The sequence below is a fragment of the Balaenoptera musculus genome, chromosome 16, assembly GCF_009873245.2.
Source record: "Balaenoptera musculus isolate JJ_BM4_2016_0621 chromosome 16, mBalMus1.pri.v3, whole genome shotgun sequence".
Classification (NCBI taxonomy): domain Eukaryota; kingdom Metazoa; phylum Chordata; class Mammalia; order Artiodactyla; family Balaenopteridae; genus Balaenoptera; species Balaenoptera musculus.
Genome location: NC_045800.1, coordinates 63,715,875 through 63,731,530, shown reverse-complemented (window position 1 = coordinate 63,731,530; position 15,656 = coordinate 63,715,875). Strand labels below are relative to the sequence as shown.

At 54.7% G+C, this 15,656-nt stretch overlaps 1 protein-coding gene across 2 annotated transcripts in view; it reads left to right on the top strand.

Moving 5' to 3' along the window:
* Positions 1-3,035: 3,035 nt before the first annotated feature.
* Positions 3,036-15,656, top strand: part of ADAMTS14 (ADAM metallopeptidase with thrombospondin type 1 motif 14) — a 92,130-nt gene continuing 79,509 nt past the window's right edge. For both annotated transcript variants that reach the window (XM_036828838.1, XM_036828837.1), the window contains exons 1-2: positions 3,036-3,239; positions 4,928-5,370. In XM_036828838.1, the coding sequence (XP_036684733.1) occupies positions 3,158-3,239; positions 4,928-5,370 (525 nt within the window). In that variant the 5' untranslated portion in view covers positions 3,036-3,157. The remainder of the gene's footprint in view (positions 3,240-4,927; positions 5,371-15,656) is intronic.

The window sequence follows — 15,656 nt, the reverse complement described above, 5'->3', positions numbered from 1 at the left end:
TGCTCCTGCAGGTGAGAGAGCAGGTTCCTGGGTTCTGAAGCCAGGGGTTTAGTCTCACTCTAAACTAGCTGTGAAACCAGAGGCGAGTCCCCTCCCTCTCTAGACAGAACCTGTAAAATGGGGGTGGGGCACTGGCTTGGAGACTATCTCAGGGCACCTCCAGCTCCAGTCTCTGGGGTTTTGTCTGTGCTCAGAGGAGAACGCGCCAGCGGTCGGGGGCTGCCTTCCTCCTCAGGGGGCGCTCACGGGCGACCCTGCTCCCGCATCCGGTGCGCACTCCTCCGTCCCTGTCTCTCCCGGTTGTCAGGTTTTCTCACGCACCTGTCATGTCTTCCAGGGGGTTGCCGACCGTGTGCAGTTCAAGCTGTTCGCATCTCCCCATCTCCTGCCAGGGCTTTGGACGGGAGGAGTGTTGGACAAGTGTCGGAGGGCTGTGAGCACGAGAAACATCCAAACCATTTCCCCCCCCCCCCCCCCCCCCCCGTGCAGAATCTCAGGTGAGAGACTGGGAACCCGGAACCTGCCGTCCTCGGAGGGTCCCGGCAGATGCCAGGAGATTTCTTTGCTTTGGCTCCGATCACCTCCAGAAACAGGGCCGGCCACGCAGCCATTTCCTCCACCTTCTCTGGCCCATGCTCTGAGCTCTGCTCCCATGTCCCCTCTTCCTAACAAAGGCTTCCTCAGTAGAAAAGAGCTTGGACATACAATATTTGCCAACAAAAGCAACCATTGTAGCCCCAGGGAAGGGGGTTGGGGTAGAGAGCCAGGGAAAGGTTTTGCTCTCTGCTTGCCGAGACTGGCTCCAGGGAAGGCCCCAGCCCACAGTTCATGAGTCAGGCTGCTGGGGTCCCAGCTGTAGTCTCTCCCTCTTGACTTACCAAGTCTAAGGCAGGAAGTATGGGGTGGAGTCCAGGGAGAGCACTGCAAGTTCCTCTGGGATGGCCCTGCAGAGGGAGAAAATTAGCAATCACATGCCACCACTTTTCCCTTCTGTCGCCACAGGGCCCCCACTCTGCAGCTGGGAAAACTGAGCCCCTGAGAAGGGAGGCAGGCCATTTAATCCTGAGCTCATCTGGTGGGTTTGCGGAGGGCCAGAATGGAGACAGTTCACTGCCTCTCCTGCAAGTTCCCACTGACACGTGTACCCCTCATACTCTTGCTTCATCAGCCCTCACACACAAAACCACAGTCTGGCCCTTGACTTCACAGATCTTAAAGAACCAGAAAGAGGAGAAAGAGAACTCTATTCTTCCCAAACTTAATATAGATCTGTTTGGTGGTGCCATTTCAAATAATTGGATGCTCTGATGTTGCTTGGAATAGAACGCACTCTGCATTTCCACAGGACTTTAAAGTTTACGTCTGTGACTCCTGTGATCCTCACCACTTCCCCTTTGACAGATGAGGTACTGCAGCCCAAAGAGGGAAATGACTTGCCCTTGGCCACTTGGTCTGTACTGGCAGTCTAGCTTACAACAGTCTCCTGACCCCTACCCTTGTCTCTCTCTCCTGCTCAGCACTAGATTCTGGGTCCTGATGCCAGCTCTGCTGCAGATGAGCTGTGTGACCTGGGACACGTCACCTCAGCTCTCTGAACCTCCTTCATAAATGTACTGGCCCTCCAAAACCCTGATGTCATTTCATTCATTCCACAAGTGCTGCTTTTCAGGAGGCCCTGAGTCAGGTCCTGGAGCCGTGAGGATGAAGATTCCAGCTCTCTGCCCACAAAGTGGGACCATATTCAGAGCCCAGGGAGGGTGTGGACTGGGAAACCTCACATAGAGAGAAGAGGGCAGGAACCCAAGTTCTCTTTCAGGGGACCCAGGGATTCCCAAGAGAAGTCTGGTCAGAGAATTTGCATCCACAAGTTGGCCTCCCTTTAAGAAAGCCCTACAACAAAATGTCTGAACTCAAAAGAAAGATTAGGGGTCTTTATACACTTTACAGAAAGGTTCTTTACTCTGCAGTTCTTAAAAACCAAACAAACCAAAAAAAACAAAACTCCTTTCTCCAATTCCCACCTCTGGATTTACAGTGCATTTGAAAATTGTTAGGAACACATTCATAGAGTAAAGCAGGAGAGGAAAGCAGGAGTTGGGCTGTTTGCCTGACTACTGAACGGGTCTCAGCAGCATTGCAAAACCAGCAGCCACTCTTATCTCTTAGACTCAGTTTTTCCCACCTTAGGCTGTGTGGTGGGTACATTGGTGCCAGGTGTGGAAGCAGAGAATGGTTATCATTTATTGAACCTTACTATGTGCTATAATTAACACCCATTTCACAGACGAGGAAACTGAGGCTCAGAGCTAGGATTTCAATCAGGTCTGGCTGACTGTAAAGCCAGGGCTCTCGGCTCACCTTGCTCAGCCCTGCTCTTGACTAAGACACAGATCAGTCACTGCACTTGGGGGCCCAGGGAGCTGTAGTCTGAAAAATGGGTAGATCCAAGGGGCGGAAGATTACTGGGGGCATCAAGACCATTAGGAGAGAAAGGAGACACTCTCTTGGGGCGGGGGTTGGGCGTGGGGGTGGGGGTGGTGCTCACCGTCTCCCCATCCAAAGGCAGTGGGACATCCCATCGGCCCAGGAGCTCTGGAAACTGGGCCCTGCAGTCAAGTAAAGGGGGGTGGGGCGGAGGAGCCTAGGAAAGTAAGGGTCATCACTCCCGGGGAGCCCATGAGCCTGAGGGGACACTCGCCCAGGGCGCCCGAAGCCCCAGCTCGGGCTCCGCGTGGCACTTCCGATCCGCGCCCTGCGCCCCGCCCACGGGCGCTCTGCGCCCCCAGCTCCGACCCGCGCCCGGCCCCGCCCCGCCCCGCCAGTGTGCCCACCCCCGGCCCGCCCCGCGGTCCACTTGCCCGGCTCCCGCAGCGTCCCGGAGCGTCAAGGCGCTGGCGGACTGACCCGCCAGCAGTTGGCACTGGGGGCGCTGGCGCGTCGGCCGCTCCGCTCTCCCGCCGGCAACCTCGGGCTCCTGGAGCCAGCGGTCCAGACGGCGACGCCGCGCGTGGGGCCGGGATCGGGAGGCTGGAGGCTGCGAGGCGGGAGGCGGCGGAGGAGGCGAAGGCCGGCCGGAGCCCCGAGCGCGCCCCAGCCTCGCTCGCAGCCCGGAGCTCGGGGCTCGGCGCCCTCCCGGCCCGCGTGCCCGCGCGGCCACATGGCTCCTCTCCGCGCGCGGCTGTCCTTCCTGCTGCTCTTGCACTGTGCGCTCTGCGCCAACGCGGGCAGCAGGACCCCAGGTGCGTGCGGGTAGGGCGCGCGGGGTCCGGGGTGCACGCGGGTCAGGGTGGCCCGAGGGTGCCCGAGGAGCCCGGCAGCTTTCGAGGGGGTGGGAGGCTGTGCGCACGTTGGGTCCGAGCTCTCTTTTCTTACCCCAGTGTCACCGATGCTGTCCGGGGATTTCTCTCCCTTTCTGGCACAAGACTAGGGAGAGACCCCAGGAGAGCACTTGAGGATAGGAGCCTTTTCTTAGAAGCTGTGTATCTGTCTCTTGGTCTCTGTGTTTCTCTCTCACTCTCTGTCTTCGCTCCTGTGTCTTTCTCTCAGTGTCTTCTCTGTCTCCAGCTTGTACGCATGTGTGCACATATGTGTGTACATGTGTGCAAGTATCTGTCACACACAAAGAATCAGGCTGGCAGGTGGCTGCCCCACCCCCCAGTGAACACCGGGCACTCACACTCCTGCACAGAAACACACATGCATCCCTCTCCCCCAGCATTCTCACACTCTGTGCTGTGCAGACAGCCTCTCACACGCAGATCAGACACCCTCCACCCTCACTTTGCAGTGTGAGGTGCCCTCCTGGTGGCTCTCAGCATGGGGAGGGGGCTCTGGTCATTTCCAGGCAGGGTGCCTGCTTGTCTTTGAGCTCTGTTCATGGACCAAACAGGATCCCCCTAGCTAAAGTCTTGGGGGTGTTCTGCTGCAAAGGGTAAAACCAGAGGAAAGTTCGTCATCTCCCTCCCCGCCCTCCAATAACTGCCTTGGGCAGGAGGGATTTTCAGGGCACATCATTTTCTAGGTTTTATCAGTGCCGTGAAGGGGGCTGGGGACACAAGAGATAGAGCTGTGTGGAAATGAAAATTCCTCCCTAACTCCTATCCATGAATCACTAGGCCTAGAAGCCAGGGAGCTGTCATTCCTGCCCGGCCTGGCTGGGCTTAGCGAGAGCTGTGTGAGGACGGGCTGCTGGCATGCAGCCTGGAGCATGGGGCCATGACCTCACACTTAATTCAGTCCGAGTGGGCAGGTCACCCCTGCGTCTCCTTTTATTTTTGAAGATCTATATTTACCCAGCTTGGGGCTGGGCCATGTAGAAATCTCGGCAGCCACTGTGCTGCTTAAAAAAGTTTTCTTTCTAAACTTGGAAAAATGTAGAACCTGTATTCCCTCCCTTCCCTCTCCAGCTCCTCTCTTCTCCTTGACACGTGCCCAGGAGGCCCTGAGTTTCTAGGTGTGTTTGTTTTGCCAGCTGTGTTCCAGGAGCTTGGTGACGAGGGCCCTACCCCGGGGTGGGCTGGTGACTTCAGGGCACTGGGGAGTTTGGGCACATCCAGCCATCCCTCTTTGCCCTGGGGGCTTTCGGGGAATTTCCACCGTAGTGCCCAAGCTTGGAAGGTTTGTTGCTAGAGTGACAGGACTCTGTTTGGCATCATTTGTTTTCCTCCGCTAGCTGTAACAAGGGCCTGGGGACTATGGGGTGCAATGTGTGTCTAGCAGTTTACAAACTTGAACACCGATCATCCAAGTGCAGAGATCCAGGCGCTCTGGAAGCACTGGATGAGAAATAGATGAACTTGGGCTAAGGGGTTCCTCCAAGGTGATGGTCAAGGTTGCAGAGCCCTTCCTGCCCCCATGGGATTTCCAGCTTCCCCGGCTTAGCTCTGCCCAGACGGCACCGAAGTAACTTTTTCTTTATTTCCAACAGAGTTGCGCTTCTCAAGAAAGCTCAGTGACTATGGTGTGACAGTGCCCTGCAGCACAGATTCTCAGGGACGCTTCCTCTCCCACGTGGTATCTGGGCCACCAGCAGCCTCCTCAGGGAGTACAGAGGTGGACGGACCACCGGCACCACCGTCACACTCCGGTCACCTGCGGGTGGCTCGAAGCCTACTACGCCCCAAAGGAGTGACCTTGCAGCCTGGCAGGGGGGGACGCTCCTCCCTCTACTTCAACGTCACTGTTTCTGGGGAGGAACTGCACTTACACCTGCGGCCCAACCGGCGGCTGGTGGTGCCCGGAGCCTCGGTGGAGTGGCAGGAGGATTTTCGGGAGCTGTTCCGTCAGCCCTTGCAGAGGGAGTGTGTCTACACCGGGGGTGTCACGGGCATGCCAGGGGCAGCTGTCGCCATCAGCAACTGCGACGGATTGGTAAGGGACAAGGCTTTCATCAAGCAGCACCCCCCCATCCTCCCCCTTTCCTCCCCGTCACCCTCACCGAGCCAGACCGACATGGTTTTGTCCTTGGCTCCTGTGTGTTTGGGATTCCTGTGGGCACAGCCTGCAGTCTGGGCCAAGTCAGGGGCTGCGCCACTTTCCAGAGAGAACCCCGCGTGCCCCTTTGGCCACCAGGTTCATACTGTGCCAGCTGTAAAGTGGCCGAGATAGGATGGTACCTTATCCTGTTCATCCCCTCACCATCTACTGACACACCGGGACCGCGGCTCACCTGTCAGGGGTCTGAGTGCAGACACACGCAGGCGTGAGGAGGGCAGGCTCTGCTGGGGTTGAGTCCTGGCTGTGCCGCTCACTGGCCGTGTCACTTTGGATAAGTTACTTGCCCTCTTGTGGTCCTTTCCCTTACCCATGAAGTGGGATTTATTCATTCTGCACGTATTTACTGTGCGCGCTCCACGTGCCAGTCGGGCGCTGGGGATACGGCAGTGCCTGAGACAGACACAGTCCCCTGCCCTCCTGGAGCTGATGTGCTGGTGATGAAAATATGACCTACCTCACCAGGCAGCACGGCCAGTGGTTGGCACCTGCTTGGCACATGGTCAGGGCTGTCGGTATCAGCTGCTGTTATTATTTTTACTGCTGTGTCCTTCCTCGTGCCCCACTGTCTCTCATCCCGAAGCCAGCCTGCTCCTCCGTGGCTCTCTGATCTGAGTTCCCTTTCTCAGGACCTGCTCCCTCCTCCCAGGCACAGGGAACCCCCTGCTAGTTGGTTCCATGTTGCAAACCAGAAAGCCACAGGTGGCTTCTCTCCTTCCTGTGCTCAACTCAGGCTGGATCCCACTCCCCTTGCTGCCCCGTCTGCTGTGTATCAGGCCCTCGTGAGCCTGCGTGGCAGCTCCAGGGCCTTGATGGGCACTGTTTTCATGGTCTCTGCTTTGCCAGGCATGAGCTGACATGTCCAGGAAAGGACCTGCTTGCCCCTCTGCCTTTGAGCTTTAAGAGAGGGATGAGTCAGATGGGGGGATGGTAAGGGGAGGGGTCTTTCCTTACTGGCAGGGCTGGGAACACTTCTTACCATCTTCCCATCCTTACGAGGTGTCTTCCTGCTGAATGTCATGGCTGCCTTTGTCTAGACCAGGGTTTCTCAATCTTTTTTTCGTTATCATCCCCCTGGGGAGCCTTTTAGACATTTTTTCCCTAATTGCTCCCCAATGAAACCTTAATACCACAGCTATACTGAATATGTTTTTAAACTCTATGTATATCTGTGCTTTATATATGAAAAGAGTAAACTTTTTGCCTCCCAAAGAACCAATTTTTGCCCCATTGGAGGCACTAGAGCCCCCATTGAGAGGCATGGTCTAGGCAGTGGTTGGTTTTCAGAGTTGAGTGTGCACCAGAATCACCTGGAATGTGAGGGTTCTGTGGAGCGGACTTTGAGGAACCCAGATTGTAAGGATAGCTGGAGAAGGCTGAGACCTTGTCCTGCTGCCAGGGTGAGCCTTGGCCGCCATCCTGCCCTGGCTCAGCAGTCCTGGGACTCTCCTCAGCCTGTGACTAGCGCTATGCTGTAGCCACAAGTTTTGGTTGAAAATCCAAAGTGACGTGAGGAATCACCTAGAGATCCAGTGTCTGTGCAGATGGAGAGATAGAAAGCACCAGTGCACATCAGTGGCTTGGGCTGAATGACATGGTGACCTGAAGTCATCAGCCAAATGGGCTGTAAGCTGTTCAGTGACAGAGCTGTTCTCCCGTTTCCTTGACTACCTCCATAAATGTCCACGGGGACATAAACAAAGGCATGAGTGGATGATCATCGCCATGAATATGTAACTGCCCACGCCCTTTGCACCCTGGAAACCTTCTTATCATTGAACCAGCTCAGCAGCCATTGACAAGTGGTCACTGGATTCTCAGCTGATGTTGCTGACTTTTGGTGGCCTCTGAGTAAACGTTCTCATTGGCTATGTGACCTGGGCAAGTCACTTCCCCTCTCCGGGCTTTACTCTTCTCATTTGTCCAAAGAGGGGCTGCACTCACTCCTCCCTGGCAGACAGAAATCGATTCTACGTGTCATTTGCAGAAGCTGGGTCAGATCTCGGAGGCTCCATGGATGAGCTTCTGGAAGCCTGTTCTGCAGTGGAACTGAGGCTCTGGGAGTGGCTTGCCTGGTCCCTGCATTTGGTGAGAGGCAGAATTGGACCTCCTGGGCTGGGCCCCTGCTTGTGCCCTGGGCTCCAGAGTCCAGTCCCTAAGGCCAGTTCTCAGGGGTCTCCCTGACCTGGTCCCTGACAGGGACCACAGCCCAGCACAGAGGCTCTCTGTCCAGGGCAGGGATTTCCTCACTTCCAGCCCACTCCAGAAAACTGCCCTGTGTCCCGTGAGAGCAAGGGCTGTTCACTGTCACCCAGCTGAGCCACCTTTGGATTCAAAGGCCACAGTGTAGCCCTTCTGATGATAAGATTTAACTCTGCATCTTTATGTGGACTCTGAGTTTTAACCCCATCTTCTTCCATGTCTCAAATGCTGAAGTCATTCAGTCCAAAAAAATACGTACTGAGCACTGGCCATGGGCAAGGTCCACAGGGAGATGTAAGCAAGTGAAAGTGACACAAATAATAACAGCAACAGTCACGAGCCATAGCCATAGCCCAGGCACAGCACACATACTGTCATGTGCATTCATTAACTTCATCCATCGTGTAAGTGGGGAAACTGAGTCATGGGGAGGAGATGTGAAGATAATATCAATACATATAGCTTCTGTTGGCACAGGACTTTATAGTTTATAAAGCCCTTCAGTTGTATGAGTGCGTACACAGATATTGTTGTAACCCTGCTTTGCAGAGAGTCAGGTCTCTGTCCTCAAGGAACTTGGGTGCTAAGCAGGGGGTACCCCACAAATAGTTTCAACAGTAACTTTTTGGTTTTCCGTAGCACAGCAGGGATGGCTACTTGGTAAATGGGAGTGATTGTTATCTTTGTCTTAGAGAAGATAATATTTGAACTGGGTCTTGAAGGATGAATAGAAGTTTGTTGGGGCCAGAGGGTGGGTAGGGCGTTCTGGGCAGAGGAAAGAGCTTGCCAGTGAGGGAGCACCATGCTGGACGGGGCCGGGGAGGTGATCCTAGAAGACACTGGGCAGGTGGGCCTTGGTCTGACTTGAAGGAAGGGCAGGATAGGAGACAGGGCCCAGGGCAGGGAAGCAGCAGCCTGTTATCTGAGAAGAGTCTGGGCTGGGAGTTGGGAGCCATGACTGTGTGACCCTGGGCAAGGTGCCCTCCTTCTCTGGGCCTCCCTTGCCTCCTGGGTGTATCATGGAGCCTGTAATGGATGAGCTCAGAGCACCTTCTAGCTCTGGCATTGGTACTTTGTGACACAGGGCAGGCCTTGCTGGAGGAGCTTGAAGCCAGGCCACTGTAAATCTGTAGTTGACTGCCCTTTCCTGGCGGGTCCTGGGTCTGCTCCTGCCAGGCCTGGGCGGGGCTGCAGGTGCAGAGAGGAAAGACACCAATCCTGAGCTTGGCCCTCATGGCTTAGCAGACCTTCCAGTTGGAAGACCGTCTGAACAAACCCTCTTCTGTGTGGACAGACTTGCAGCCGTTTGGACTTTAGCTGCTCTGGTGAGAAGTGCTGTGTCTAAACTGAAGACTCGATCCTCCTTTCCAGCTGGAACCTGCAGTGGGAGCAGTGACCGTGATCTCTTCCACTTCTCCTGCCATCCCACAGAGTCAGTCACCACGGGCACCGGGACAGACACTGGGCGGGTTCTGTGCATGGCGGTTAATTCATGCCTGACACTGAGGAATGGGCACTTTATCTCACTTCCCACCTGCTCTGCTGGAAGGCCTGGTGTGTCGTAGTCGGGGAGGGGGTCGGGGAGGGGAACCAGGAATGAGGAAGCCAGGACCCCTGCCCTAGATGAGTCTGGAGGATAATGGGAAACCAGACATAAAAGCAGACAGATTACAATCCTGTGTGAGGCAGCAGCGGGAGGACCCGTTTGTTTTGGTTAGGGCATCAGGGAAGGCTCCTGGAGGAGGTGGCATTGGCTCAAAATTGTTCAGACATTATAAACATGAAAGAAAGTGCCAGGCCCTTCGCCCGCAGAGAGAACTACTGACCCAGAGCAGGCTTGTGGGTGTTTGGGGGAAGGAAATAGGCGATGTGGGGAGGCCCAGTCGTACCTGCAGAGTGTTTCCTCTGGGGTTGGGGGCAGCTGTCAGACACGGGGGTCCCAGATTGGGAATGCGCCCAGGCAGCAGTGGCAGCCTGCTGGTCTACTCTGCAGAGCCTCCCTTGGGGATCCCGGCCAATCAACGTGGCAGTCCCCGCAATGTTCCTGTGACCTGAAACCTCAGGGCCTGCGGGCAGGGAGGGCCTGGGTCATCTCAGGTCCCCTGGCTGGGGCCAGGAGCAGAACAGACTCTCTGCTAGCAGTTGTGGTTTGAAGTCCTGAGAGGCACATGGAGGCCTGGGCGGGGAGGGCACTACTTTGTGGGTCCTGGAGGGGTTGTGGGGTGCAGGAATGAGATCAGCAGAGTGGGACCCCTGCATACCATCAGGAGCCCAGGCTGCCAGCCTCCTGAAGGCCACTTGCCCTGCTTCTATCTCTGTCTCCCAGGCTCCTGGGCCTCGCTGCCCCTGCACTGGGGTCACGGGGGCTGGGAGGCGTCACGTCCCCCTCTCTTTGCCCTCAGTGCCTCTGTGAGTCACGGGCCTGGCGTGGAAGCAGCCGCACGTGTAAGATTTGTCACCATCTGGTTCTGTTTTCCACCCTCTGCAGAACGTGCATTTTGAACGGGTTACAGAGTAGACCCCTGGCAGGCGGTATGGGGAGAGGGCAGGGGAGGCTGCGTCCCAGCTCTGCTTCCTAGCCTCTGCCCAATGGTGTGCAAGTCCCAGCGGCTCTCTGAGCCTCAGTCCTTTTGTCTTTAAAATGGAATTAAGATGCCAGGTGGAGGGCATGTGTGTTGGGGACTGACAGTTTAAATGGCCCGGGGTTTCTCTGTGGGGTGATGAAACGTCCTAAAACTGATTGCGGTGGTGGTTGCACAGCTTTATGCAGAGACGAAAAGCCATTACATTCTGCACTTTATTTTTTTTTAATTTAGAAAAGAAATTTTTTTATTGGAGTAGAGTTGATTTACAATGTTGTGTTTCAGGTGTACAGCAAAGTGAATCAGTTATACATATACATATACAAACATTCTGCACTTTAAATGGGTGAATTGTTGGTACATGAATTATGTTTCAGTAAAGCTGTTACCAGTAGGGCCTGACCCATAGAAAGCCCCGTGACAGGCATTTTTAGTCATAATTAGGAAAGAGTCTAGGCTGGCAGAAATTGTGGAGTCTCTCTACTCTAGTACAGAGTAGCTGTGTGACCTTGAATAAGTTTCTAAATCTCTCTGTGCTTGGGATTCCTCATCTGTAAGGAGAGGAGAACAACCATCTATAGGGCTGTTCAGAGGATTAAATAAGAAAATGTAAAAAAGTGAAGGGTCTGGTATATGGTGGGGCCTTAAAAAATGGGGATTATTAGTAGTAATATTTATTACTTTTTTATAGTAATTACTATAGTAATTACAGTTATCATTAATGGTGAGAAATACTAAAAGTATTGCTGGAGTCCCTTGTACTGCAACAATACGTAGATTATCAGTGCTCTCTGATGTGAGCCCGAGGCCACCTCTGGTTCCCGGGTTGGCCAGGCCCTGCCCCCCTCTGCTGTGGCAGCTTTCTCTGCAGAATGGGCCAAATGGTGCATGCTCAGTGCACGGGAGTGTATTATGACTGGTCTGTAATAACCCCACATTCCTTCCAGGGCAGGAGAGGTGCCAAGTGGAGCATTCTGTTAACAGTCTGTGGGCACCTTCCCCCAGCCAGGCCTTTGACCAGCTCCTGGGGATGCAGGGTTGAAACTCACCCCTCTCTCCCTGTGCTCCAGAACCCACGGTTTAAAGAAGGCTGGTATGCACAGTAGACAGCATCACACTAAATGTCAGTGTTGTGTAGGAATGCAGGGAAGCGTAATGCACTTGGTAGGTGGCCTGGGGGTGCGTACTGAGAAGGAGAGGTGCTCAGGGAAGGCTTCCCAGCGGAGAGGACATTTGGGCTGGGTATAAAAGCATCAATAGGAGGTTTTAAAGCCAAGAGGTAGGAATTTTAGGCATTCACAGGGAAGGATATCCTATGTCTTTGCAGGATTCAGGAAATGGCAAGTCATCTCAGCTCTCCACGGGAAAGGGGGGCGATGAAAATGTAGTTTGGAGAAGCTCTGCCTCACTGTGGACTTAGATTTGCCCCTGTGGCCATAGGGAGCCATGGGAGGTTTGTAAGCAGGAGTCACTTTAGTATTTGGGGAAGATGCTAATCCTTCCAGCTGCATGCTGGCGCAGTGCTATTGTAGCAGATTTGCCTGGGGCTCATCGGTGTCTTTGTGCCAATATCTGTCCTTGCCCCGGGGTTGCTCCATGATGTCTAGGGAGTGAGTGGGCTTTCCTGGCAGCTCCTTGGCAAGCACCCGGCTCTGCCTTGCTGTCTGTGCCTGCCCTGGGATGTGGAGTGTGAGGCCTGGAGTTTCAGAGGTGCCCTCACCCAACTGCCCGGCAGGCCTGTCCCCATACATCGTGGACTGCGGGCTGCCTGCCCTTACACATCTGTGCCGACAACCCTGGGAGGGGCGGGGGATGTCTGGCCCCTCATTGGTGCAGAGCTCGTCTCCTTGCTCCACCTGCCTCTCCAGCCTCAATGGTGGATCCTGCCCTGCAGACCCTTACCCCTCCCCAGCCAGCCTGGTGTGTTTGCACCTCACTTTGCAGCCCATGCCTTTGCTCATGCTGTTCACACCTCCCATGGTGCCTTCCCTTCCCTCTGCTTGAGGCATCCCCCATCTTGGCCACCCAGTTCCCAGAAGTCAGGAACTGTCTTAAATTTTTGCATTTCTCTGCATGCCTAGCACAGGACTGGGTTCACGGTACACAGGAGGTCGGGACTTCAGCTGCCTCTAGGAGCAGGGATTAGCTCAAGGGAAGAGGGCCAGGTACTAGGGGAGAGGTGGGACAGCGGCAAATTCCTGTTTAAAGGGACTGCCAATCTGGTATTGCATTTGAGAATTTTAAGAAAGAAATCAGAAATATGGATTTTTAAGCAAAGTGTTCTATATTTTAAGACAGTGTGTGGGCCCAATGCAGCAGGGCTCTTAGCTGGAGGCCTTAGCTTGCCAGTGAGCAGTGCAGGGGATGAGAGCATGACCCCTGCAACCAGACTGCCTGGGTTGAAATCCCAGCCTTGGCTTTTTCATGCTGTGTGGCCTTGGGCAATTACTAAGCCTCTCTGTGCTTCAGTTTCCTCATCTGTAAAGTGGGGATAATATTAGTCACTTCATAAGAGTTGTTATGTGTGCAAAGGGCTTTATTAGCACAGTACCCGATATGCTTCAACCGTCGCTATTAAATGGTGTGGATTTATTGGTTGAGTCCACTGGGTCTGAGGGGATGGGAGCGGGAAAGAAGAGGAGAGGAAGTCAAGAGCACACCAGCTTTCTGCTTTACAACCCCAGAGGGGTCTCTGGGCCTTTAGCTGGGCAGGCAGAGCCCATTCCTCCCAACCTCCTCCAGGCCTGTTCATTTTTTTCTCAGGCTGCAACTTGCTTCTCACCGCCGTTTGCATTCTTCCCCTGGAACATTCCCATTGGGCTCTCAAAGGGCAGGGTCTGAGCTTAGTCACCTGTGTGTCTCTATGACCCCGGCACCTGCCACAGGGCAGGCCCTCAGTGGATGTTGGGTGGGCTGACGGACCGGGAGAGGGAACGTGGAGGGCTCCCTTTCAGAGGCAGCATAAAGCTCACGTTTGCATCTTCTCACCTCTGTCAGATGGGGAGGGACAGCGGGCCTGTCCTTCTCTCTGTGGCTGTCTGTCTGCTCCTAGGCCAGCGATGGATGACACATGGCACTCGCAGTGCCACTTGGCCTCCTGCACGCCCGGCAAGCCCTGCAGGTCAGCTGCACACGCTGCCCCCGAGTGCGTGTCCCAGTGTGTGCTCCAGGCACCCATGCATGCCCTGTGGGCCTGAGCCGGTGGGTGGGGCGAGACTGTTTGCTTTCCTGCCCTCAGTGTGCCCTTTACTGGCGAGTTTCTGTCTCCAGAGCTCGCATCCTCTGCGAGGGTGCAACCAGCTTCATCACGTTTGCTATTCAGGTAACCCAGTTCCCTGAGAAGCCCTCAGTCCTTTGTAGAATTTATGTTCCTATAACGAAAACAAGAAATTGTCTTCTTGGAGAAAAAGGGAGCTTCTGACCTGCCACACCAGGGTGACTGTGGGTCTTCAGATAGAAAGTGGCCTGCAGCCCGTCTTACACTTCATAGAGTATGTCCTCCGTGGTCACTTCCTGCTTGTGGGGCTGCGGTCTGGGGGCTGCAGGCAGGGGCAGCAGTCAGCATGGGGTGCCTTGACCCCAACCAGATCCCAGGAGGCGGGAGCACAGGTTTTCCTGGGGAGATAGGCAGTGTGGGGAAACTGAGTGACTGTATCAGTTATCCACAGCTGTGAAACAGACCAGCCTAAAACTGCTGAACTTAAAACAACAGCATATTTTTTCCACAATTCTGTTGGTTGGCTGGGTGATTCCTCTGCCGGTTGCTCCCTGGACAGTTGGCGAGGCTGGAAGGTACAGGCTAACCTCATTCACACATCCGGCATTGGTGCTGGCTGTTGGCTGGGCAGCCTCAGTTCTCCTGTCTGTGGCCTCACATCCTCCAGTAGGTAAGACCAGCTTCTTTTACGGCAGTCTCAGGGTAGCATTCCAAGAGGGTAAAAGTGGGAGCTGCAAGATCTCGTAAGGAAGATCTTCTAGTCTTGGAAGTTGCATAATGTTGCTTCTGTGCATTCTATTGGTCAAAGCGAGCCACAAGGCCAGACTAGATTTTCCAAGAGTGGAGGAATGGACCCTACCTCATTTCAAAGAGGCATGGGAGCAGAGACAGGAGGAATTGTTGCAGCCATCTTTGCAATCGTTCTCCCATACTGACCCTAGGCAAGTGGCTCGACCTCTCTGAGCCTCAGTTTCTGTATCTGTAAAGTGGGTGTTCCTACCTTGTAGTTTTGTTGATTAGAAATCAGGCACTTAAAAGTGCTGCCACAGTGTCCAGAACAATAAATGGTAGCATTTGCTGTTATTATTGTTACCTCTTGGCATAAATATAGAAACTGAGGCAGGTTCCACAGTGGGTTTGTTTCCAGACCCCTGGACACCCATTCTAGTACTCTTGCTTCCCAGAAGGCCCCATCGCATCAGGGCCTCAGTCTGAGTGGCCCAGGGTCTGGATCCTGGGTGGTTTTCCAGTCTTCGAGGCGGTCTGATCTTGCAGTTTCACTTCCCTAGTTTCCCCACGGCTGTGCCTTGCTGTCTGCTCTGGGTTAATAACTTATTTATGATATGGAATAGAAGCCAGACATCACCTCACTGCTGCTCCCTCCGAGCAGAGCCGGCCTCCCATTCCAGGGAGGGCTGGTCTAGGAGCTGGTTTTATTTTACTTCCCTGGCATCTTCGGGCTGGCTGGAGGGAGGGTGGCCTCTGGGCTGCTCCGTGGGCTGGTGAGTGGGGTGGGGGCTGTGCTTGCCTTCCACCTGCCTTCCAGCCTCAGTGCGGTCCAGGCCCGGGGGTGGGCTTTTGGTGAGGACCTGGGGAATTTCCGCATTCCCCAGACCTTGCAGTGGAAAGTTCCCAAATCATCCGCCAGGCCCGGCCTTCTGTTTTCAGCATGTGGGCCTTTTCCTGCCTTTAAAGCCTTAGAAACAACAAGAACAACAATAAGAAGAACAACAGCAGCAGTACTATTCATAGGCTGCCTCATCCCTGGCAGCGCCAGGGAGCTCCGTATCAGCACAAATAACCCTCCTGTTATGAACACCTCCGGCGGTGAATCTCAGCTCAGCATCACTGCCAAAGTTCACCCTAACTCAGCTATGACTGGAAGAGGTTTTGGGGGCCTCTCCGTCCCCTTCTCACTTTCCAGACAAGGAAGCTGAGGCTCACGGAAGGGAAAAGACTCACCCAGGGTCACACAGTGGGCGACTGTCAGGGCCAGTGGGGTCCAGGTCCCTGACTCCCAGTCCAGTGCTCCCCCCACAATCCCGTGCAGCTTCTCCTGAGTTACTAGACGGGAATCGTTCCTCGAGGTCATAAACCCTGTAACGGCCAGGGCCTCGGTGGCCATGGCAACGACTTCAGAGCACAAACACTGAAGGGATTGG